The 24,962-nt window shown below is 45.0% G+C and overlaps 1 protein-coding gene across 3 annotated transcripts in view; it reads right to left on the bottom strand.

The window, feature by feature from the left end:
• LOC144128437 (uncharacterized) overlaps positions 1-24,476 on the bottom strand; it is a 50,833-nt gene extending 26,357 nt beyond the window's left edge. For 2 of the 3 annotated variants that reach the window (XM_077661835.1, XM_077661837.1), the window contains exons 1-14: positions 24,041-24,462; positions 23,107-23,156; positions 22,988-23,019; positions 22,080-22,216; positions 20,811-20,911; positions 18,946-19,061; positions 16,630-17,491; positions 13,191-13,545; positions 5,193-9,086; positions 4,850-4,959; positions 4,546-4,638; positions 3,685-3,800; positions 2,100-2,262; positions 1,747-1,890 (exon numbers count right to left, since the gene is read on the bottom strand). In XM_077661835.1, coding sequence (XP_077517961.1) covers positions 1,747-1,890; positions 2,100-2,262; positions 3,685-3,800; positions 4,546-4,638; positions 4,850-4,959; positions 5,193-9,086; positions 13,191-13,545; positions 16,630-17,491; positions 18,946-19,061; positions 20,811-20,911; positions 22,080-22,216; positions 22,988-23,019; positions 23,107-23,121 — 6,138 coding nt within the window. In that variant the 5' untranslated portion in view covers positions 23,122-23,156; positions 24,041-24,462. Of the gene's footprint in view, positions 1-1,746; positions 1,891-2,099; positions 2,263-3,684; positions 3,801-4,545; positions 4,639-4,849; positions 4,960-5,192; positions 9,087-13,190; positions 13,546-16,629; positions 17,492-18,945; positions 19,062-20,810; positions 20,912-22,079; positions 22,217-22,987; positions 23,020-23,106; positions 23,157-24,040 lie in introns of all 3 variants that reach the window. The other variant, XM_077661836.1, reaches the window with a different exon arrangement.
• Positions 24,477-24,962: the final 486 nt, after the last annotated feature.

The following is a 24,962-nucleotide window of genomic DNA, read 5'->3' as shown; positions in this document are numbered from 1 at the left end:
TAGCACCGGCACTCGATGTTGCAGCACGCCACTTCTCTGTCAGTGAGAACTCTGACGCTTTGGGCAAGCTGCAGATGATGCTGATGGAGTCTCGGCAGAAGAAACGCAAGCAAATGCACTTCACCGATTACTTTTAATTTTGACAACCCTACCCCATAAATAAACATGTTTTGGAGCATAAATAGTGTCATATATTCCTGCACTAAAGCTCAATGCTCACGCGAATGCATTCCAGTACTTGTTTCTGGCGCATAACTGGCCAATCAATTAATTTCATTTACCACTAGGACCAGATGCATTTAATTCTCAGAATATGCCCGCCACAAGCGTGTAGTAGCACCTAGCTCGTGATAACGAGTCTAGATGTGAGTGCTCCGGGTTCTGCCTGCGCAACGGGGCGCTGTAACCACTCAGTCTAGCGCCCATTCGATAATACAAACTTCGCTTAATTCGAACAATGTTCCGGTCCCCTTTGAGTTCGAATTAACGAGCTTCTACTGTATTTACTATCTAGGGCTCCTTAACATGCACTGACCAAAATAATTGTAGCTATTGTCATCAGGAAGTTGGACAACTATCTGACAAATTTTGGGCAAATTTAGGATGCATACCAGTCCCAGCATTGACGATAAAGTAATGCACACAGTCTGAAAATATCCTGGTGAGCACAAATTTTTGAAGCCATAGATAAGCCTATTCTCAAAGAAATTTAAGAAAATGAAATAATAATAATAACCTGAGACATTTTGCTGAACCCACCATCAAAAGTGCATTGATGCCTAGGCAACCCAGACTGCATCACAGCAAACTGCACATTCCACAAGAGCCTCCATATGGGCAGGGCTGCTCTGGATAACACTGCCATTGGTCAGTGAGTGACCACAAGAATTTTCTGAGAAAACATAGTGTAAATGGCCAATGGTGATGCCTTTTACCCCAGAGCACCTTCCTGTTACGTCCAGGGATACTCTTAGCACATCTTGAAGCTAAACTCACTTCTGCAGTGACATCATCAGCACTTCTGCAGTGGCAATACAGTCGACAACAGATTTTTCAGACTCTCTAGGGGCTGCGGAAACGTCCAAAAAATAAAATTTCACTTGAAAAAATCACTTTAACTTATCGCTAATTTGCCTGAGGAAGGCGTTAGTAGTTAGTATGTGCATTCTGAAGCTCCTCATGACTAAATCTCACCGCACATCGTGTACACTGACAACGGGCAGCGACCACTTTCACAAGCTCGGTGTAGGATGGGTGCACTGCCTTCTTCATATCGCCAACGGACGTGAGACAAAGTCTGGACGCAAAGCGAACCCGCTGCTTCAGGAGCTGCATTGCACCCACAGTATGAACGGCCCAGAGTGAGAAGGTGAAGATGGTGAAGCTATAAGAACCAACAAATGGCCTAAGCAAGCGCTCCGCTGGTGTTGGCCTATATATTTAGGCCTAGTGGCTAGTCTGAATAATCCGAACAAAAATGTCTGAAAAATCAGGGGTCCAAATTTTCAATCTTCAACTTAATGCACACAATGTATTTTATACAGTAACAAAAAGACAAATTTTATTCGATGGACTATTTGTCCTCCCTGATTCTGACTGGACGAAAGAGCTCTACCTTCCACAGTACTGCAAACAACTTGTGAGATGAAGCATAAAATCTGATTATTTTTTTTTTTAGATTTCTGCGACCTGATCCACGAGTCCTCTCTTATTATGACCGCTGGCAGCACAGCTACGGCCACTTACCGAAGTGCTTTCAGCGAGCATCTTCTGGATGTGCAGTATTTCCTTCTCGACCAACTGTTGCTGTTTCTCCAGTGTCTCTGCCTCTAGGGTGTCTGCGTAAGTGTCCTCGTAGCGGTAATCCTCACCTTCGTCTGTCTTTTTGGTCTGAGGAAAGAGAAAAAAAGCAAATCAAAAGTGAAAAAACACTTCAGCAATTCACAGCAAGTTAGATTTGCTTGAATTCACTTGCACGTTTACGCGTAAAGATTAATCCCCCAACACATCCCTTGGTGGCACATAAGCACATCAAGAATAGTAGTACCAGCGCAAAACAATCGTCCAATACAAGAGAAGACTTTCAGTCATTCCCAAACCTGTTTGCTCATGCCGGCAACGTTGTATAGGCTGCCAAGCTTGACCATGTTCTCAACTAGGCTGATGAGAGGTTGCGTCAGGTCGAGGTTTCTCGTCAACTCATTCAGGCTCCGCTGAAGACCAACCAGCCGCTGAACGTCTGCAGCGCTGCTCTGAGTACCACTGCGAAAGTTGAAGGGGTGAGAATGGAAGCAGTTGCACATTTTCAAGCAACATATCACTACAGTGCAAGTACTTTAACAAGGTAAGGACAATTGGGAAGGAATGGTGTCCTATGTGGATAACAGTACAGCCAAAGTCGCAGCATGGTAAACTTAAAGCCATAAGAAACTGGTTTTTGAGGAAAGGAAATGAGGTAGCATCTGTCTCACATCTTGGTGGACACCCGAACTGCACAGTAAAGGAAGGGAGGAAAGTGGGAGTGAAAAAAAGAAAGGAAAAAAAAAAGGTGCCATAGGGGGGCGCCACTGACATCTCGCAGCAGACGGGCGCCTTTGCATTCATTGAAACGCGGCCACCGCAGCCTGGTTCAAACCTGGGAACTCCGGCTCAGTACAAAAGCATGCCTGTGTCGATTGCAAACATGGCAGCAGTAGACAGAGAACTCTCATGGAATTTCTTCAATAACGCACCTAACCATGAGTACAAGATGTGTGACCAATTATCGTTCAAGACGGACATCAGTTAACAACCACCACAGTGGTTCTGCCTATGATACGTCTGAGCATGCCTTGCAGAAAATGCATACCTGCTCTATCTGCTTGAAAATAGATCAGCCATGAATGTAGGTAGACCCTTTAACTTGGCAACCCCATGATAGTAAGAAGCGTTATTTGAATATACATCAACCCATTATTTCATGAGGACGGAATAAATTCTGAAGCACAGGCACTTTTCAGCAACAGCCAACATGCCCATGACAAGAAAGAGCCAAGCAAAAGGCATGACAACTGCAGTAATAGAGACAGCATGGTTTTTAATGGATGGTGAGCATGGTGGAAATGTCCCATTGTGTGCCACTGGCCAGGTAACCATCTTCTGATTTAAATAATGTGTGTTCAGGCTTGCCAGGTGCACCACAACACAGAATTCAGATTTTCTTGTAAGTTTCCATCAATTATGTCCTCCTGCACTAAAAGCATGTGATCCAAAACACAGCTGCAAAATGGTTCTCATGGCACTTAGCTTTCTAATGGACAAAAGAGCACTCAGGGCTGCTTAAAAAGTAGCTTCATCAGCAGCAATAAGAAAAATATCAGTAGCTAGTATAGATAATTTCCAACAACATAAAGTTAATTTATTTCTTTGGAACAGTTTACCTTTATTTTAAATTCTGGTGCATATCATGAGACTACCTCTACAGCAGCAGCAGCATAAACTATTGCTCCAGTACTAATGACAATGTGCCTTTGAATGTGCCTTTGAAGCTTTCATATAAAAGAAAATAGCTCCTAAATAACGAATTCAAAACTTCTCCTATCTTAAGTGAACAGAAAACAAACTGGAAAACATATCTTTTTTTCATCAATCCAGCTTTTAGAATAAAAAAAAAAAAACAGGATTCTGAACCGCCAGGACACAAACCTCTGGACAAGGCTCTGCTTCAGTTCATGCATCTCTTCCTTGCACTGAAGTTGGCATGACAGTAAATTGCTCTGACTTCTTCTCAACTGAATCAGTAACAGGACCAGCTCTTCATGCTGTAAATAAAAAAAAACGAAAACATTAGAAAAAGAGCAAGAAAAGATGCAGCCAGAAACTGACACTGTGAGCACAACACATGATGCAAGAAGGTAGTAGGGGAGTCAAAGCCACACCCTCTGGCAACCTGTAAAAACCTACTAGAATCACAATTCTTCCTAGAACCACATTGCACAGTGTATTGCTGGCTTCCAGCACCAGACACAAGCACGAAAGTGCTCAAGAGGGCCCTGAAGAGAAATTTAAGTTGGCCCCTATCAACGGATTACCGACTTCAAGTAACAAGGAGGAGGCTACTTTCACTAAAAGTAGAGCCAAGCTTGACAAGACCAAGACAGGAAATGCAGACATCTCCACCACTGGCTGCTTTCACAAGCAAACTGCAAATACATGAGGGCTAATCTTGTAAACGGTTCCCCCGAGGCTAGGCAACAACGCCATTCATTTCCCAATGGTGGGAACTTGACACCACAAGTTTGACTTGAGTGGCCAGCAAAACAAAGCGTTTCACTTTCAAGTCCCACTCTCTCAGCAATAATTACGTCTTTTCATGCACAACAAAAAGCAACAGAGCTGGAAAAAGCCACAGAATTGATTTTACTAACAACAAAAGTTGTATGGAGTTGTTCTCAGTGTCCCTTTAAATGGCAAATGATCACCAAAATTTAAAGGAGTGGCAATAAACAAATAAAAAACACAAAATGATCTCAACAAGGGTCCCAGAAATGGCACCCTAAAACTTACACTCTTTCCAAGTAGATCTCCCGCTGAAATGCTATGGCTGAGGCTGACCACACTGGATGGATGCGCGGGCTCAGTGGTGCCTCTCGCAGGCGACTGCGGGAAGCGAAAAAAAAAAAAAAAGCGCTTGGGGTCACAGCACTAAGAGCAGGAGGCAAACCTCTAGAGAAAGACACTTTCATTATTTACTTGTTAGAAATACTGCAGGCAGCAGTGCTGCTGAAGCAGGAGAGGGTTACATCAAGTGCTGTAACAGTAAATTCTCATCGGAATTTACATTGGTGCATTAAGCATTATGTACACTCACGTTTTTTGGCTGAATCTCAGTTCCACGGGCATACAAATTGTCGACACTGTGCCTGTACAGATCACCTTGAGCGCTTGACTTTTGGAAGTCGTTTGACCAGCAGCGTTTACCTGTGGTAAAAAAACAAACAAAATAGCATAAATAAGACACGAGAGCAAAGGCTGTCATTTGCTCACAGCTGGAGCAAGCAATAATGAAAACTGCATGCGACATGCACACCAAAAAACAAATGAGGTCATGCAGGTGAGTATTTGCAGAGCAAAGTTGTAATGAAAACTGCTGGGTAAGCATGTTCACAAACTGAGGAAGCAGTGAACTTGGCATGACGAGAAAATGCAGTTACCTGGATCAACTCGGGTGCTGCTACGATTGGGACAGGAGGAGGCATCCTCTTGGCGCTCGGGTGAGGACAGCTTGAGTGACGACAGGCTGGCGCTCAGTGAACCCGCCTGCTGTGCAAAGTCACCAACGCAACCCGCCGTCTTGATTTGCCTCTCAGGTGAAAGCTGCTGTCCCGGTGTAGGCTTCCCTAGGAGCCTCAGCGGATCATTCAACATACCGGCAGCCACGAACTCCCGGCACAGGTCTTCACCATCGTAAATACTGTGTTTCGCTGGTGACACCTGAGGGCTGGCTCCACTGAGAGGCTTTGGAGGCGATGCCTGCGTACGGGCACTCCCAAACCCAACATTCTCATAGTAAGGTTCATCCTGACAGTCCATCGTTATCACGGGCGTCTTGCTGCGGCTTGCATGATGTTCTGCTACTGCCGGTGAACTGTCAATAATGTCTTCCAGTGAGCGGGATAAACGCCTTGGCAGCATTCTCCCAGGGCTGCGAGATCGGCTGCCACTTTCTTCAAAGTCATGTCTGTCGGGGAGACCCCCGTGTTCCTCGGACATGGCATGGCTCTTCTCCGATGACTGCTGTTTGCTGCGCATGTGACTGAGCACCGAGCGTGACATGTGCGACGTCTTCTCAAGTGTGTGGCCGGCGACATACTTGTTGCGCTCTGCGTCAGAGAACTTGCGGGTGTTGGCCGGGTGGAGCAGTCCTCGCAGTGTGTTCTCCAGATCAGCTGTCGACTGTGGTTCACTAAGCGTGCGAGTGTGACTTACGCTGCCCAGCGCCGCAGGAGTGGAGATCTTGTTGACCTTTCGACCGACATGGTCCTTGGAATGAGATGATAAAGGCATCACATCCCGAGTGTTGTTGAGCATGTTGGGTGTCGTGCGCGACTGTTGACTAGCTGGCCGCACTGGCGGACTCCCAATAGCCCCAAGTTTGTCGCCAAAGATGTCAGAGTAGTAGTACGGTGCACTGTTGTTACTGCTGTTCAGTGCCTTATTGGAGTTTGATTCTGAGACCACACTTCGAACTTCTGATGGCAGCACATCGGGGGCGGTAGATAGGAGAGGTGACGAAACCTGGCTGAAGTTTCCCTGTGTCGACATACCACGAAGTGGGGTGTCTGTACTGTTCGTTTTCAGCACAGTGCTTGTCAAGCTTGAGCCAGCCTCACTTGAGCTAGTCTCCCCATCGAGGCTCTTCAACAAGCCAATACTGGTGGGCCTGCTCTCAGTCTGGTAAGAAGGAACTTTGGCAAATGCGTCAGAGCTTACCTTGGAGGTTGACAATGTGGTCGTTGTTGCAAATGAGACAAATTTCGAAGACTGGCTGGTAACACGCTTCTCAGACTCTTTCGAAGTGTCTGCACTTTGCATTGATAATGCTCCATCCTCTGACTTTCTGAATGAGTATTTTGTGGAATGTGACGCATAAACGGGCAAGTAAGGTTGTGCTGGTGACCGAAGAGGCAGAGCAGACATGTGGTCATTCAGAATTTCCTTCTGATAGCTAGGCAGAGACGACGTCGCAGTGTCAAAGTCAGCCCGACTGGCCTCATCATCTGCATCTGAAGCTCCTGAGTCCTTGACTTCTTCGTGGTGCAACAAGTCAGGGATGGCTTTCTTCACCAACTGCTTGCTTCCATCTTTCAGATACAGTTCGTGGCTTTTCACTTTATCAGGTGGCTTGCTTTCGGGCTGCGAAGGCATCAGGCGATATGGTTCTTCGTAAACCGGTGGGCTTTCCCCTTTAGGTTGGGCAGTGTTCCCAGAACTGGTGTATGGCAGTGTGTGTGAATCTTCCACGGTCTGCTGAACTTGCTCGTAAATGTTTTCTGTAGAACCGTCACTGCTTGAGCCCGAACTCTCAGCTTTCAAAATCTGGCAAGCCAGCGATGACTTTCCATACGACTCGTGCGCGTAGCTAGTGACTGGCAGCATGGGCTCATTGTAGACGGGCTCTTCGAGTGAACAACCGGGACTGAGATCAACATTCATAGAAACGTAATCTGCCTCATTTGTCAGCCAGCCCATTGGAAGATAGTGAGCTTCGGTGGGCTTCGTTTGCAATGTGCTGGTGGGAGGGGACTGCTGCGGGCAGTGCCTAAGCACAGGCATGGTGTCAGACTTCAACACTGCCTCTTGGCGAATCTGCTCAGAGTACACCGACTGGGAGCTTTCTTTGCTCAACTCAGCGCTTCTGTGAAGGCTTGCCAAAATTGATGTGCTGCCATACTTTGCGAGTGAATCGATCTTAGCTGCGTCAGCTGCACTGGTCCTGAACTCAATATCCCGCTGACTTTCAATATTACAAGCCGCTGGCGTGTTTTTCTCACCAAGGCGCCTCTTGTCCTCAGCCTCCCAGTCCTCTTGGCCACTTTCGACAAGCTTGGGACTCTTCTCGAGATCTTTAGGCTCAAAGCACTTTATTCTGTCCTGCACTATGTTTGTGGGCGGAGCTTCTTTTTTTTTTTGGTATGCAGCACGCATTTCTTCAAAGCTGGAGCTCCCGACGGGCGTCTTCACTTCGGTAGCTTCAGAAAACTTGTCGGTGTCAGTGCCAAGGTCTTTCAAAGTTGGCTGTGCAGGGTTCTTAGAGGGGGGCTGACGATCCCTCACATAAGTTCGATTTGGCCGCAGCGTGCCTTGGAAAAGCTCGGGGCTCTGGTCCCCAGGCGTCTGGCATTCACAGGATGCTTCAAACACAGAGTTGTTGCTTGTTGACTGAAAAGAGAGATCAAGGTTATCTGGAAGAGGCAAGCCAACATCCTTGTCAAGTTGCCACTGTGGACTTTTCGGCGTGGCCGAGCTTCTGCGGTAGCGACTGTCAAATGTCTCCGTTTCGACTGCACCACTGCCACTACTACTCTCTAAGTCAGAAACAGCACCCAGAAGTGTCTTTGAAGCAGGCTGCTTTGGATAGAACATCTGCGAAGCTTTGTAGTAGTCTTCCTTTTTGATGTAAAATGTTTCCTCTTCGTCAGGGCCTTTTGTAGCAGGCTGCTGCGGTGGCCGGAGAGAAGAGCTGGGGCTGTCTTTGCGACGCCACATATCAGCATTGCCGTAGAGCTTTTCCTGAGGCATGTTGGGTCGTGTACTAGTGAGGCCCCGGTCAGATCTTGAAAGACTGCCCTCGTGATCCGTGGCACTGCGCTCATCAGAAGACAAGCGTGCACTGTGACGTCCAAGGGTACCTCTCAAGTCCTGGGCGCTGCCATCGTGGGAGGCTATGAATGGTTTACTGCGTGCCACAATCTTTTCCTCAAGAAACAGCGAGTCGTCATTTTGCTGCCTTAACTGTGAGGAAGGATTTGGCGAAGAATAATTCCTCTGCCTGGCTTCCTCGTGCTCGTTCACCTCCGGGATCCTTTCCCTGCTGACATGGCTGTTTGAAGCTGCGCTCTGGTTGCCTCGCTGCACGAGAATGTTAGTTGGGCTCAGCTGCCTGTCAGAATGGGTGTATGTGGTGGTGGTGGTGGTGTCATAGAAAACAGGGCGGCTGTTTTCAGCGTAACACTTGTTCTGGTCTTCGCTGGAATAAAGCTTCTCAAATGGACTGAAGGCACGTGGGTGACTTGTGTTGTGAGGGTCGCGATGTTGACTGTATGACGGCGGGGTTTCGCTGTGAATATCTGCTACTGGGCTCTGCTCCATTCTTGTCGACGGCTGGTTCCAGTTAGTGCCCGCTCGCTCACGCAGTGAAGGTGGCTGCCTTTTGTCATTGTTTGGTTGGCTCAGACAAGAGCGCAAAGGTCTCTGGCCTCGTCCGCTTGGAGGCGCATAAGTATTTTGCTGGTTTTCATGAAAAAACTCGGGATCACAACGAAGGTTTCGCAAGTTCACGTAGTCTGGACTGTCGCTGTACCTCACTGGTGATGCCTTTGTGTGCTCTTCTCATTTCCGAATGGTATTAAAGAACCAGGATGGAGGAAGTAGGAACAAACGAAAACAAAACACAAAACGGGTTCAGCAGAAGAAAACTAAACCATGCAGCATGACCAACAACAACAACAAAACCGATGAATACCCTAGCACAAAAATTTATCAACAACATAGTGGTCAACAGGCCATGCCAAAACTGCAGGATTTCACAAAACAAACAAGACCCGGTCATTCTTGTGATTTGAATGGATGGGAATACTATGGGCGTGCTGATAGCTACACATGTGGCCAGCAACATGCATTTTTTTTCAATGCAGTCAACAAACCAAAACAGCTTAAAAACTGATTTTCCTTTCATTAGAGCAAAAGTGCGAAAGATCTAGGCGAGAGCATATAAATATTTGGGAGTGTATTATTCTAAATAAAGCCTTGCCTATGGTTTAATCAATTCTCCTTTTATCTTTCTAAACTCCTAAAATGACAACTTCCTCACATAAAATTCATGTCATCAAGAAAATTAGTAAAAAACAAAGGAAATACATATATAAGTAAAACTGTCATACACCTGTCATGTAAATGACAAACACCTGCCCCACTCAGTTCATGCCATTCATTTGCTACATTGTTTGAGAACCAGAATGTCATTTGAATGAATGATCCCAATAGTGAAATTTTTTAACTCAGCTTACATGTATCTTGTTACGAGCTGGAAATTTTTCACAATCATCTTTGCTTTTACTATCGCCATGTGCTGGCACTAAATTTTTGTTGCAAGATAGCTTCACTAAACATTCATTCACAGACTTCAATGCAGCACAATCCAGATCAAAGCAGCACTGCTAGCTGCAATCAAGAGGAGCCACAAGGAAGACAATTCAGCGAACTTGAGTAACTACTTATCAAGCAGGCATGGTTGCTGGCTGTGAAACCAAATGCTGCTGCTTACAGCTGGCCACTATTCAATACACCAACACGTATTTCACATCGCTCTTCAGTCAATAGTGTCACTCTAAGAAAAAATAAAATTCTACAGGCAGTACACTGGACTGCATCTCACACACCTGCCTCATGTCTGAACAGAAATTTACTAATGTATGTCGTATTAAGCAAAATAAAATAAACATAACCTGTGTGGCAGTACCATATACAGTCTCATGACAAAAAGTCTATCTGCTCCACCACCTGATGAGAGACTTTCAGCAGGTCTAGACTACCTAAACAGACAGATTAACAGGGAGGTGTACTAAAAACAAGGAAACAGTACAAGGCTATTCTGAGTTCTAACCTTAAAGGAGAAAATACACCAAATAGTGGTTGCATGCTTTCTTTGTTAAGATGCGTAAGACGTCACTGTACATGGATCATCATGTGCTACTTCCCTACGGCAGCTAAATATAATTTATAACTGAATTTCTTCTCCCGTCTGTTTCAGCTTCAACACTCCAACGAAGGCTATGACATCAAAAGGTTAGTATAGGTCCCGTGAGGCATGAAGGAAACTGCAATATAATCGCTGCTTCTTCACTCATGACTCTGGTTCGAGGCAGGCTGGCTTTATAGTGAAACAAAACGATGAAGCACCGATTATATAGCAGTTTTTTTCATGCCTCATATGACCTATACTGACCTTTGATGTCATAGCCACCGCTCGGCTGTTGAAACTGAGAGGTGAGAGAAAAAAATTTGATTATAACTTATTTAGAGGTTTTAGGTGAACACCCCATAGTGATTCATGTATACAAATGTCTATGTATACAAAGAAGAAAGCATGCAACAAAAATTTGGTGTCTGTACATACTCCTTAAACCAAATAACTGCACCACACCACAACAATATGCACCTACTAGACATCACCAATTCATCAGTCACAAATGAGTCAATGCAATGCAACCCACAATATCAAGCAATGTGCATAAATCTGGAAGCTAAATGATGCACTCTCTCTCTGTATTCAGGGCCGCCTACACAAGAGATAAGGAATGTAATTTTTATTCTGCTGTTGAGTCAGCCATGCACAATGGCCGATCACAACACTGTCACATATTATACAGTAAATTCCCATCAAGATGAACTCAGTTAAGATATATTCTCGGATAAGATGAATAATGTGAGGGTACGGATAAGATGAATAATGTGAGGGTATCCGGTTGATTTCTGACAGGATTCAACGTAAAAAAAAATTTGCTTAAGACATTATTTTTGGTGTCCTTCCGTGAAGACGAACTTTTTCAGCGACCATGATACAAGGTGACCCCATGAAACAAGACCGTTTTCAAGCATACAACACAAGGTTGTTTCATGACCTCACTTTTCAGTTCACTTCATGCACAGCAGTGCAATAAATGCTCTATTTGCAATTATCCTCTAAATGCAAGAGCATTTAATTTATTGTTTGAATGTAAAATATATTTATACACGCCCAGCATGCACACCTAGCATGCTCACATATCTAATTTTGGGGGCACTTCTGTTAAGGTGAACTTCCGATATGAAAAACAAATTTTCATGGTTCCTTCAAGTTCGTCCTAAAGAGAGACAACTGTATGAAGTTTCAAACAGAGCATCTAACAATGCCAAAGCTAGGTTCCCCCTTTGTGCTGGCTAAGCCCACACCCAAAAAGTAGTCTGTCATACAAAGTACAGTGACAGAGCTCAAGTGCCATGGCTGGCAATGTCCTACACTTCATTTTACCTCCACCCCTCACTGTGACCTCAAGAAATAAGAGTGACATGCAATGGAGTGATATATGGCTAGCACACCTATTCATTCCGATTCCACCTGCATCCAAAAAGTAGTTCACCATCAGTGGAAATAACAATCAGAGGGTTCAGTATTAAGCACCTGACTGCATTGACCATGATTTTCAATGCCAGAAATGTCATTTTATACTACTCCATGGTTTCGTCAAAACCCTCACCGAGACTTCAAGAAGTATGAATGATATGCCATGGAGTGATATGCTACTGTGGGCGCACTACTTGCGTACCTTCCACAACATTGCACACTAAGCGTGAAATGGAACCTGGGTTTCAGCAACTCAAACAGTTCTGTCCCTCGCCACCAAAGTCTGTTAGAAGAGCAAATGCCGTCATACGACATAAACGAATTTGCTCTATTTGTACGGTAGACAGGGCACACTGAAGTACACACACCTAGCTTATGGAGGCAGCTCTTCTACATTAGCTTTCATTACACAACACTCTAAGTCAGCCTAAGCTCCTGTGCAAAGAAACAATGTTATCCACTAAGCTAAATGATAGGATTAGAGAATATAGTAACACAATGCTGCAACACAACTCCTACCCAGTGGCAAACATAGCGCACCTTTTACAGTGGCTGCAAGTATGATGCATATAAGAAAAGGTGTAGCTCAACAAGCTCTTGGCAGATCAAAGCTCCGCTTTGCAGAGCAAAAGATTTAAGCTAGTGTAGTCCCAAAAGTAAGCAAAGTGCTCTAAACAAATCAGTAAGCCAGACATGATTTCTGGGTGGAGTCAGAGTACCTAACCAAAGCCTCTTCCTGACTGCATTAAAAGGAACGAGAGTGATGGCAAATGGCTGCATGAGAGGCTAAACGATTTTACTTCAGGGTAAGCGTACTACAACGTAGCAGAAGGATGAACTGCCAAGTTTCTCCCAGCCTTCTCGAGGCTGCTGTAAGTGCATCGTGAAGAGCACTACGTATTGTGCAAAGGTTACACCAGTGCTCAGCCCCTTCTGGCATTCAAGAGCACTATTAGAGAATTCGACATTATAATTAACAGTTTGGCTCACTGAAGCCACTGCTATCAATTGTCATGAAGCACACTCAAATTTCAAACATGAAATCTTTCATTAAAAAGCTCAAAGGACAGTTATGAGTCTGTAATTTGAATGTTCAGTGCTAGCGGGCACAGGGGATGGGAGGAATTTTAGAAAATTGGGCTTAGTTTGGGGGCGAGGAGTGGAAAGTGCTTATGTGTTTGGTGTACTTATCTAATCCGCTCAATATCGAGGTATGAGAGTGGGGAATCTTATGTGTGGATGACCTACACCACAAAACTGGGGCAAGATTTACCAACAGCTATTGCAGTAAAAGTTTCCAAGAACAAGCAAAGGGAAGCAAACTTACGGATCAGGTCCGGTCCGGGTGGCGCAAACGTCTCCTGTGCCCGGCCCACAGGTGTGCCACGCAATGCTTCTGTGGCAAAGAACTGGCCTCCTGGTGAGCTGTCAGTAGGCCGGGAGCCCTCAGAAGCCCGCCTTCGATACTCCTCGGGCAGTGGGGGGCGCTCAGGGGGCAGTGAGGAGGACGAGTTGGAAGGGACGGGCGTCTTGCGAAGCACGGCCGACTGCAGCTCATGAGGAGAAGGCACCGTGTGACGATGCTGCTGCTGCTGTTGCTGCTGCTGGCCGGGTTTCTTGCACAGGGGAGACTGGAGCATGCGCTGCTTCCACTCCAAAAGCCTCTTCATAGACTGTTCCTTCTGTGCCAGTGAGGGAAGCACAAAAAAGGTTTTCCACCATCATCAGCAGCAGCATTGGCCAAGCAATGTACACCGTGTAATGGAGACCTCTCCCACTGATCTCCAATTAACACTGCCCTCCACACTATTCGCACAATCTTCCTAATCGCAACCATCCACCTGACTGTCTTCCGCCCCCTGATAAAACAAGGAACCATTAGTTATCAGCTTTCCACATTACATGCACTGGCTATGCCCATATCCTCTTGACCTAACAAGGAAATCATACACTCGCGTTAGTTCCCAAACCCACTCTGCTCTCTTCCTGTCTCCTAGTGTTACCCCTGTCATGGTCGTTTCCATAGCTTGCCACACTGTCCAACCTAGGAACTTTTTTATGCATTGCTTGAAATGTCAAAGTGTGTTCCAATCAACTTATGAAGGTGAGAGCAAAAGAGAAAGCAAACTGTTTGCTAGCAAAAGTCAAAAGTCACAGAAATTTGAAGCACGAAGAGCTTGAAATCAACTATTCAATCATAAACACCTGCGCTTGCAAAACGGAAAAAGAGCTCAAAAACAGTGCAAGCAACAAGCAAAGCCAGTGGTCACGCAATCTAGTCCCACAGTTTACGTGTTTACGTGCTCCCCATATTCATGCCTATCACCATACATTCCAGCTTGTTGGGTGTTTAATGCAGTGAAAACACTGAGCCCAGCAGTGGATGAGCTATCTGACATTGTTTTGTCTTCCAGCAGAACCCCGAACCAACAACCCAGTACAAGTACAGTAAACTGAAATGAAAATGAACTTGATGTACTGTCTTTGCCAAAGGGAACCAGGCAATGAAATCTGTTCATCATGCGTACGGTTGAGCCCTTAGACGACCGTATAGACCAGGAGGTCTGAAAATGTGAGAACAAGGATTCTCCTTGTATTACACAGAATTCGAGCTTAAGAGGTGCAATAAGTACTCTACAACACGGCTAAGAAATAAACCCCATTGCCTGGTTACTTTTGACAATGAGAGCACATGTTTGTGTTCTATGGAACCAGTGAATGTCGGTTCACACAGAGAAAGGACCAGTACTGAGTAAGAAAGGATGGAGGAAATGATAAATAAAAGGTAGAGGTTAATGATTGCACTGAGCATAGGTACACGTGATGAGGAAATGGAACAGTAAGTACAGAGGGTGACGGTGATGATAAATATTTATGGTGCAAGGACAGCTTTTGCTAAAGAGCGTCATGGCACAAGGTAGTTTTCATTACATAAAGTGGGCTCAAAAACCCATTTCCCAAGCATTTCACTCAAGATAAGCCCGGCAGCAGGCCAGGGGAAAGCTTGTACCCACTGTATCACCGGTGGGTACCCAGCGGCACTAGGGATCAAACCCCACACCCCCCACATGCGAGACGGGCGCTCAGACCACTTGGCAACCGCTATGCTGGCAAGTATGGAAGGAACACATGACTTACTGACTGTGGTGGGAAAGAACCCACGTGATGGATGACTGGCAGTGACCATTATATGATGTCTTTAAACATCAGCCGACATTATTTCAGATTATCACGATGATGAATGCAATGAACTGTTTCAACAAAGTTTGATTGACAGCAGTAAACATGTCAAAGCAATTGTTGCATCTCGATCCTCTCACCAAGAAGCGTGTTGAAAATCTCTTTTATTTTACTTCAGGTCAGCGTAGCAGTTTGCAGGCCTGTATGAAACTAGTTACCATGCGGTTAGCCCCCTAATAAACTGAACTGAATATAAATAGTGCAGCTTTGCTAGCAAGTCAAATATGAATAGTGTAGCTCTGCTTGCAATCGGATATAAATCAAATAGTGATAGAACTGAACTGAATACAATTTGAATATCTTTATGAGTATTCGCACAAGTAGCAAGCATTCACGTAAAATGATAAATCATGCGAAACAGCGAAGTGCCTGCGGTGGCGTTGCGGTACATGGCGTTGCGGCGGCGTTGCGGTGGCGTTGCGGCACGAAGTTATAGCTACGTCAGTCAAAAGACTCAAGAATGGCCCCTAATAAGGAATGTACAACAAGATGTTGATATTAACGCCCAAGGAAAATTACACTGTTACTGATGATGACAGTAAATAAGCTAGTGCCACATGCCACATCTCAGTATATGAGACGGGGCTATAGCTACATATGAGCCATGGCCTACGAGTTCGGGCATCAAGACAGGGTTTACTTAAACCTGCCTGAGCCCTGACATGCTGCCCAATAACAGAGGCCATGAATGAGCATTATGAATGCCGCCACATGAATGGACTGCATCAGGAAGCTGAACCCTCCATCTCACGTGGATCGATCACAATAGCAAGCGCATGTGGTGTTGGATTGGGACATTGGCTGATCTAATGCAGCACACCAAGTAAGGTGAAATAGTGTATAACGCAACAAATGTAAGAGTGTTAATGCCAGCCAAAGTAAAGCAAAGTGTAAATGCAGCAAATGTAAAAGCATAAAAAATCATTAGCGAGCCATAAAAGCCAGCCAAAATAAAGCGAAATTAATTGGTGTAACTTTGAGGCAATGGGATGCGCACCAAGCCATGAAATGGAACGGCAAACTCGGTGACAACTAACCAGCTGATGAGACCATTCAAGCATCTGCCTGCATTTTTTTTTTCTAAGGCAACATGCATATATACGCAAATATTTGTCGTGCCGTCTAGGGGCTTTGCAAGGCTGATGTATGCAAAAAAGCAGATACAAACACATTTATGCACAGATTGGAATCAAAAGTACTGCGTGGCTCAACGATACGGGCACTACTATTGAATGCACTTTTTGGCACATGTTGGCACCTGTCAAGTTTTCAGAGCACAGCCCATGGCTTGGACATAGCTGGATGCAGCACATAGATGATCCTTCCACTCATCAGAGAAGAGTAGATGCTGCTGCTTACCTTTGTTTGTGAAACAAATGCGACAGAAATCTACTATACTTTTTTGTTTAGTGGAAGCAGCAGAACAGGTAGGTCGAAAAAGAACCAATGGGAACGGTCATTCTGCTTGACATAGATGATGTCACTTCACAGCAAAAGTCACTGACTAGCTGCAAAAAGGAACTCACGTGAGCTGCCTTCTTGCTCTGCACTGCACTCCCAGGGCTTCCACCTGCACCTGCTATCTTGGCTGGTGATGTTGCTGCACCGAACTGTGGTTGGTCATGAAATGCATTCGACTGTGGCACAGTCTCCATAGTGCGAGACCTCCACTGTTGCTGCTGTTGCTGCTGATGTCCTCGCCATTCCCGTGCCTCCTCTTCATCTTCCCAATCGTAGTGAGCCATGCTCGACTTGGGGCGAGGTTTTGTAGCAATGGCAGGAGCGCTCCTCTTTCGAAAATATAGCTCCCCGTCGTCGTCTGCACCGCAGTCGTCGTCCCGTTCCAAGAAGTCGGCCGAGCGTGGTCTCATCAGCTGGTGAGTTGTCACTGAGTTTGCCAGATTGTCCCCGTAGTGGGCCGAAACGGGCCGTCCCGCGTAGGCTGGCAAAGGTTCCTGGGCCCCGTAGAAGTCGTAGCCCTCGTAGCTGTTGTAACCATCATAGGCACCGCCGCCACCGCTGCAACTGTCACCAGCATTTGGCGATGTTGCACCGTGTCGCAGAGGCTTCGGGGGCGCGTTGGCATACACGGGGTGGCAGGGCCGTTGTCGTGGAGCGGCAGGTGGGGCAGGGCGTTGGTCGTAGATGGGGCTACGGGTGTAGGAGCACGGATACTGATCTCCACTGCCCAAGTAATGGCCGTCGGCAACTGCACCAGCAGAGTATGCCTCAACTTCGAAGGACTCATCGGAGGGTCGTTGAGCGTGATGCTGAAGGCCGTGTCTCTGCGGCCCTACATGTTGTGGGAACTGGTAGTCGGGAGGTAGAAAACCCTGGGCACCACCGGCTGCAGCTTGTGGTCCGTGTGGTGGTGGCAGCGCTTGGCGGCTGCGAGAAGAAAAATGACATACACCTTCAACTCCTACACTACAACACTCTCGTTTCCTTATTGACTCCTTGTAGATGGAAATCACAGGCAGGCAAGCTGAAAATGGCATGGTAAGTTGGATTTAACAATACAAAGCAACTCGGGCTATAAGGGATGCTGTAATGTAGGGCTCCTGATTAATTTAGTCCACCTGAGGGTCTTTAATGTGCAATGACACCACACAGCACATGGGTGCCATGTTCAGCATTGAACCTCGGTACTCCGACTCAGTAGTCGAGCATCCTAACCACTGAACCACCACCTACCACAGTGGTATACATTTTTTGCCTATTTTCAACCACGTGACTATTTCAAGTAGGTGCTGTGAAGGATGATGCCCTTCATGATCCATAGTGCGAGAAAGTGCATGGATCATCGTCATCTTGATCAGCCAGGTTAAGTCCACTGGGAGGCAAAGACATCTGCAACTGACGTCCAGTTACTCCTAATCTATGCTCACCCTATTCCCAAAAATTTCTACCACCTTACCACTCCAACGACCTTTAAATGACGCTGAGGACCTCCACATGCCTTGGCTTCCATCTCTTCCTGCCTAACATGCATGCAAAAATCAGCATGAAGACACATGGTCCCTCAGAAATGCTTATATTCAAGTAATAATGGCAGCCTACAGAGTAAAACAGTCAGCTATACACAGGTAAAAGTCTCAAAATAAAGTGGGTAAAAGGAAAAAGGAAGGAAGAAAGGGGTGGGTTTTAGGCATGCATGAATTCAGGTGCTTGGGGAACTAAAAAAGCACTCCAAGGAACCCAAGGGTTCCATGAAACACAGTTTAGGAACCTCAGCTCTAATAAACCATCAGTGGTTGACTGTTCTGTGCATTACATACAGTGCCCAACTCCATTTTATTTTCCCAATGTCAGCTGAAGTATCATGAGCTTGCACTTGATCTTAAATCCCAACTGCTCTTTTTTTATCCCTTGATGTTACATCTGCACTTTCCCACTGCTTACTGTGCCATTAATGGCATCATTTTCCCCATTTTCTTCATAAGCTTCCAAGCTGCAACCCCACATACAAGTACTAATCAGAGATGTCAGTTACATGTTTCCATTTCGAAGGACGTCACTGAGCTGCTGCTCATAATTTGGTAACTCACCGCAAATTTCTTTCTTGTAGGCCTACAGAGATGTACTCCCTATTTGTAGCACCTCATTAGCAATGGTGCTTGCTCTTTAGCCAAGCCACCCTTGTACCATTGAAATCAAATCATCATAACTTCCAGTACATTACTCCTAACAGCAAAATATTGCCCATTTGCCTTATTACTGACAAACAAATTAAGAAAATTCCACCATTTTGTACTCCAAAGATCTCACAAATGACACTTGTAAAGTGCATAACATACCCTTTACTTGTAGCTAAATACTTTCTACAAACGAATTTGCCTCACCTTCGTTCAGTGTCCTTTTGCATGAGAGCCGCAAGGGACATGGCATTCATCCACTGGCACATACTGGTATTGTTATCAGCAGCGAAATAGTACGTTTTGGTGTTCTGATGCTCAGCCTGCAAAATAAAATGGCTGCATGAAGATATATGCTGAAACCGAAAAAGCGTGCCATGCAACTGCCAAAACGTGCCATGCAACTGCCACTTTCTGTGACTTCTTGCTCTCACATGCCACAGCGTTTATTTAGAACAGTGACTCACTGCAGGAAAATGTAAAGGCTGAAGCGGCGTCATTTTGGCTGACATGTCTGACTAAACACAATATGCCCAAGAAATAGACTGAATGGGCATAGTTCCATTTTGACACCAAAAGCACAGCCAAAATGCTTCTCTCGGTATGCCAAATTATTTGTGGCAATAATGACTACAATGATGATGATGATTATTACGATAACTAGTATCAGAAAAGTGATCACTTAGTCATTCTGTGAGAGTGTTCACAGAACTGCTCTCTTCGGCAATTCTTATACAAGCATTAATAGAATGAGCTTACACAAAAAAAAAGCAGGAGGAAAAGAGACGTAACGGTAAGACAGTGCACAAGAAGTTCATTCCTTTAATGAAAACTGAACCAACTCGCCCAAACAAAAGTACCCATACAAGCACTCAACACAATACACAATGCCGCTCTTTGAAGGACTAAAGAAACCAAATTTTTGCTTGCGTGTTTTCTTCTTTTTAATGATGTTAAACATTTGTATACATGGATCCCCTGGTGGTATTCTTCAAAGAATGACAGAAAATTTATAATTCAGTTTCTTCTTAATGTTGTTTCGGCTTTGGTTTCAACAACCAGATGATGGTTGTGACGTCAAAGGTGGGTTTGGGCCATCTGAGGCATGCAAAAAGTGCAATATAAGTACTGATACGTCATTCTATTCACTACAACACTTAGGATGGCCACCTTCAAGAGCCATAACGACAACAAATGATGTATCAGAAATTATAATGAAGTTTTCTTTTATTCCTCACATCACCTAAATCCATCTTTGACGTCAAAGCCATCATTCAAGTGTTGAATCAAAACACCAAAAGAGAAGGAATTAAATTATAAGCTAACTAGCAGTTGCAGAGAAATATCTCATACTGAGACATGTATACAAATGTTATGCCTCAATATGGAGAAGAAAACCTGCCACACTGTCCTGCAAACCTGTGCTGCTGCTTGTTGCTTATGCCCCTTCCTTTCTTCTGCCATACGGCTCAGCCAGCCACACTACAAATTGTTGGTATGTTGCGAATTATGTTAAAAAAACAAGTAAATGTGGCATGCGGAATGCGGACGGTTCCTCCTTTTGCCTACATGGTGAAAGTCACTGCCAACGTCATCACACCTCCGCGAAATCATGGACTGACGCTTGTCTATACACCTTTAATGACAAGCTGTGTGCCTACCAAAAATTTTTTCTACCCAATCGAGTACTAGTGCTCAGGCAAATAGGCCTATACAGATAGACAATTTCAGACAACCCTCAAGAATTCATCTGCCAATGGCAGTAAGGAAATAAGACACACAGTTTGTATTCTGAAAGCTGTGTCACAAGAAAACAGACAGAGATAAATTCATGGCAACAGTTCACAACCGATTCACAAGTTCGAGCTTCTTAAGGTTGGCGGCCACTCCTATTAGAAAAAGCAGCTGAGATATTAAATGGGGTCAATTAAAAATGCATCAAACCGAATCAGCCAACGGCCCAAACTCGAAGCAACATCACAAAAATGACTGCTCCAGGGTAAAATAAAAATTCAAAGCACATGTTCAAAACACAAGAAGAATAAAGGAAACAAGCTTCTCATCAAACATACCACAAATGAATGCTTCAGTGAAACCTTGTCATCAGCTGTGCATGGTCTGATTTTGTAGCTTGGCAGCAGAATGGATCCCAAGCACTTTTCTTCTTCAGAACCTAAAAGAGACACCATTTGTACATTGCTTAATAGTCAGCAATGTTTCCCTGCCCCCTCCCCGACAAGGATGCAAGCAAAACAAAATGCCCTGAAAGAGAGCGAGGTCTCAGGAAAAAGAAAGTGATATAAGCTAAACCTTAGTTCATTAAGAATGTTGCATGGCGTGAAATACTATCATAAGTTGTAATGTCAGCAAGTACGTTACTACTAACATAACAAAACCCGACACTGGCAAAGTGGTGTCTGACAGCACAGAACGATTATGTTATGCAGTAATGCAGCACATGGCTCACAACTAGCATTTAAATGCGATTAGAGTGAGCACGAGCTAAAACCAGTCACTCTGTCAAAAGCTCCTTTCAAGCACTGTGGGACACTGGGGTAAACTCTATCCAATTTTTCTTCTTATTAAAAGTCAATTCAAGGCTCTTTCTGGGTGTGCAGATGTTTGCCCGGATAAAAAAATTGCATTTAAAAATTTTCTTGCTACTCAATTCAAACTTGTGGCATTTTCACCAGCCACACACAAAAAACTCTGTAGATGCATGCAGCTCACTTGCAAAATCGGCCGGTGATGGAAACACCTGTATTTAATTTTTTGACCTTTCTGAAAGCTCTGTTTTTAGTGAAAGTAGTGCCTTTGTCGTTAGAATGTGGTAATCTATCGATATGGGCCAGTCTTAATTAGTTCTCCGTGTTCTAACACTCCAAGTCTATGCAACGAAAACAGAATAAAGAGGTACCGAGAAAAACAGAGTGACTTTATGGTTAAAAACCAGCTGGCTAATTTCTGAACACCTCATAACAATAAACCAGTGTGCACATCCACAACTATATAAATTTAAATCAATATCAAAATTCAATATCATTCCATCGCCTGCTGATGTAGAAGAATTTTTGGTTGTTTCACAGGAATGGTAACCATTTGAAGAGAGTGAGTGACCTTACAGTATGTTTTCTACACCACTGGCAGGCCACAGTTTGCTTCTGATTTGAGAAAGGTTTTCAGAAATGCAGTTTCCATAATACTGCCAGGATTTTATATTACTTTCCTCACAAAAGTAAATATTACCAATATTGGTACACACAGCGTTGCCCTTGTGATGTGCGATGCTAATGTCAGTACAGAGTTACAGGGTTAAAGAGCAAGAAAGCTCGTTCACAAACCTTTGTAATAGAAGAGGCAGTAGTCTGAAAGAATGCACCAGCGCTTTTTCCACTGCTTTATTGTTGCTCCTTCAAGCTTGTAGAGCCAGCCCTTGATTACGACTTCCGCCTGGTTGTCTCTTCTGACAACAGGAGACCTGTAAAAATTAAAAATATGTTGTGCTCCATCTTAAGAGCTCAGAATTCGGATCACTCATTTCTGACCCAACCTACACAGTTTTGCACAAGCACTAGTTGTTATTCCATAAAACATCCACAGTTTGACGGCCTAGAAAGCACTCAGCACTTTGCTTGAAAATTCTCAGTAACATGAAAACTACTGAATTGTGACAAAAGAAAAATTATGTCTGGACTTTGTTCTTTAAAAATAGTGTCATGTTGGCAGTCTCACTGGTCACTGAAGGCACGAGTTTGCCCCACTGTAGCTTATATGCAAATAACTTGTGCCATGCAATGGTGACCGTTATTTTGATCACAGGTGTAGTAGATGATAAGATGAATAACAATACAGAGAGATAGGCACTGCAACTGCCTATGAAACACTTGTGCACAGGGTCTGACACGTGACCTTTGAAGCATAATGAGGCAGATGAATGAACATATCTGAAACACTTTTTATTTTCACAGCTAGAAAGTGACATGTTATTGAGATGAGAGATGGAGAAATGTGTCATCAGTGTAAGAGTTTCTAGTATGTGCACAAAAGTTGTCATAGATTAGGGGATTTGCTCAAGCACTGGGGCACACAATTAGGAACTGATAATCATGAAACACTTATCTGGCAAATGCTTAACTATGACTTTGCTTTGCTGAAGGAATCAACTACTTTATGTACCTACAAAAACTAAATGTTAATTAAAACATAACACATTTTTGACGACAGACGGTGAAGGATGTAATACACCAACCGTATGTTTCCAGAGAACTTTCTTCTTAGGCTCTGAAAACAGCAAAAGACGGAACTGTGTCAAAAAAAAGAAAAGCAGGCTTCAAAAGATCGTCATTCAAGAGAAAAGTCAACGCTTACCTTCCTAAGCTCCATGTTTAAGAGTTCACAAGGCGCGCACACACAAGTCCCTGAAAAAGCGACATGGGATAATGACCACATGTGCTGCGATCAATGTGTATAAGCTCGATGCTTCAGAAGACACGGCACTTATCGAGCGTAAACAAACAGTGCTATTAGGTTCCGGATCAATACGAGACGGAACAGCGCCACAGATATACTGCTCCGCGATTTCAACGCCGACAAAAATGCAGCTCGATGGCTCTAAATTTGAAAATGAAAAATCAATAAGGTCTCGCGAAAGTGCGGAAGCCATGATATTATTCCAATTTTGAAGATACCTCTGGAGGAAAAACACGTTTTGAAATGCCCGCCATACGGACTATCGAGCTGTCAAACAGCGCCCGGCAGTGTCATACTCAAACCTCTCGGTAACGGTTATTGAAAAATTCGTGTTGTCTGCAACAAATTCACTGGCTTCAGCTGGGCAGGCAAATAACAGCAGTCGATACGTTTGCATATCGAATGCCGAACAACTCGCAACCGCTGTCAGTGGTCCACAAAGAAGAGCATTTACTCAGGGAATGTTTTGAAGGGAAGCCAAAGCAGCGAAGAGCTTTCGCTTCAGGAACAAGCTATGCTCCCATCTTCTCCTACAACGCACCACATTGTACAACTGCGTTGACCGCCTAATGATCACAGGCGCTCGGGAGCATCTCCCAGCGCTGCCCTACTTCAGCCGAGCAAAAGAAGGCAGCGCGTAATATTCGCTCTTGAGCGCACCAAACCGTGAAGACGATTGCTTTAAACTTTCGCTAGCGTGAGATTTTCTTGCGAGGAAAACTAAGAACGCCCTGTCACTTTATTAGAAATAGAAACCGTTCCGGACCGGCTCCGGGAAGAAAGAAAGAAACCGCAAGCGAAAGGGCGAATTGGCCCCGAAGCGGTTCCTCACCTTGGAAAAAATCTTGCCGCCGCGGCGGAGGCCGCTGTAATCACGGCACGGACGGAAGCTCACCGGTGTTATTGAACCCGCGCTGCCACGCTACGTTGACTCTGAACTCCGCGTGGCTCGATGCCGGCAGTTGCCGGGTTCGTCACGAACAAGCATCACGGCGACGGTCGAGCGCAACCGTAACGACATAAAGCAAGACCGCAAACCTCACCAAGAATTCAGTAGTACTGTGCACCAGTCCGACGACTCGGGACATGCCATGTCGAGTACGTAAGATCCGCATAAGGTTCAGCCGGAGGACTAGGACGCCAGCTTGCTACGCTTGGGGTTGTTGACACATGTGGACAAAAAAGCCTATTTCACATTCACTGGTTATGACAAGCTGCTACTGCCAGCCATTATGAAATTCCTGGGGGCCCCTCTTCACTCCCTGCCTCCGCCTTTCGCTCTCTCTTGTTCCAGCATTTTTGTATTTACGTACGTCACCAAACTGGTCGCGACACCTTGCGGTGGCTCTATTGACGATGCCAAACTTTCTCGTTCCAGCAGCGCACCACAGAGGGGGCGACACGAGCAAATCACAGGCACGGATGTCAAGCGGAGATTGGCGGATAGTTCGTGCTTATCATTGATCTAGGAGTAAAGCGCAGCTCGGAAAGCGGATGAAGGAGCACTTATAATCTACGCAACTCCTATGCGTACTCCTCTCAATTATTTTTGTACGCATTCCGCACTGCATTTCGTGCTGCGCTTGAAAGTACCGGCAGGGACGGCACCAGGAAATTAGTGGGTAGGCTAGAAGGGGGCGGGGGTTAAATGGGTATATGATGATTCATTGAGATTGCACTTATAATTATAAAATAAACAAAACGCTGTGGCAAGAAAGAGCACCATGCACTTGCTCTCCAGCCAAGGGGCCTAA

Source organism: Amblyomma americanum, chromosome 4, assembly GCF_052857255.1.
Source record: "Amblyomma americanum isolate KBUSLIRL-KWMA chromosome 4, ASM5285725v1, whole genome shotgun sequence".
In the NCBI taxonomy this organism is placed as follows: domain Eukaryota; kingdom Metazoa; phylum Arthropoda; class Arachnida; order Ixodida; family Ixodidae; genus Amblyomma; species Amblyomma americanum.
Note: the sequence above shows the minus strand (reverse complement) of the source record. Positions and strands in the feature narration are given on the sequence as shown.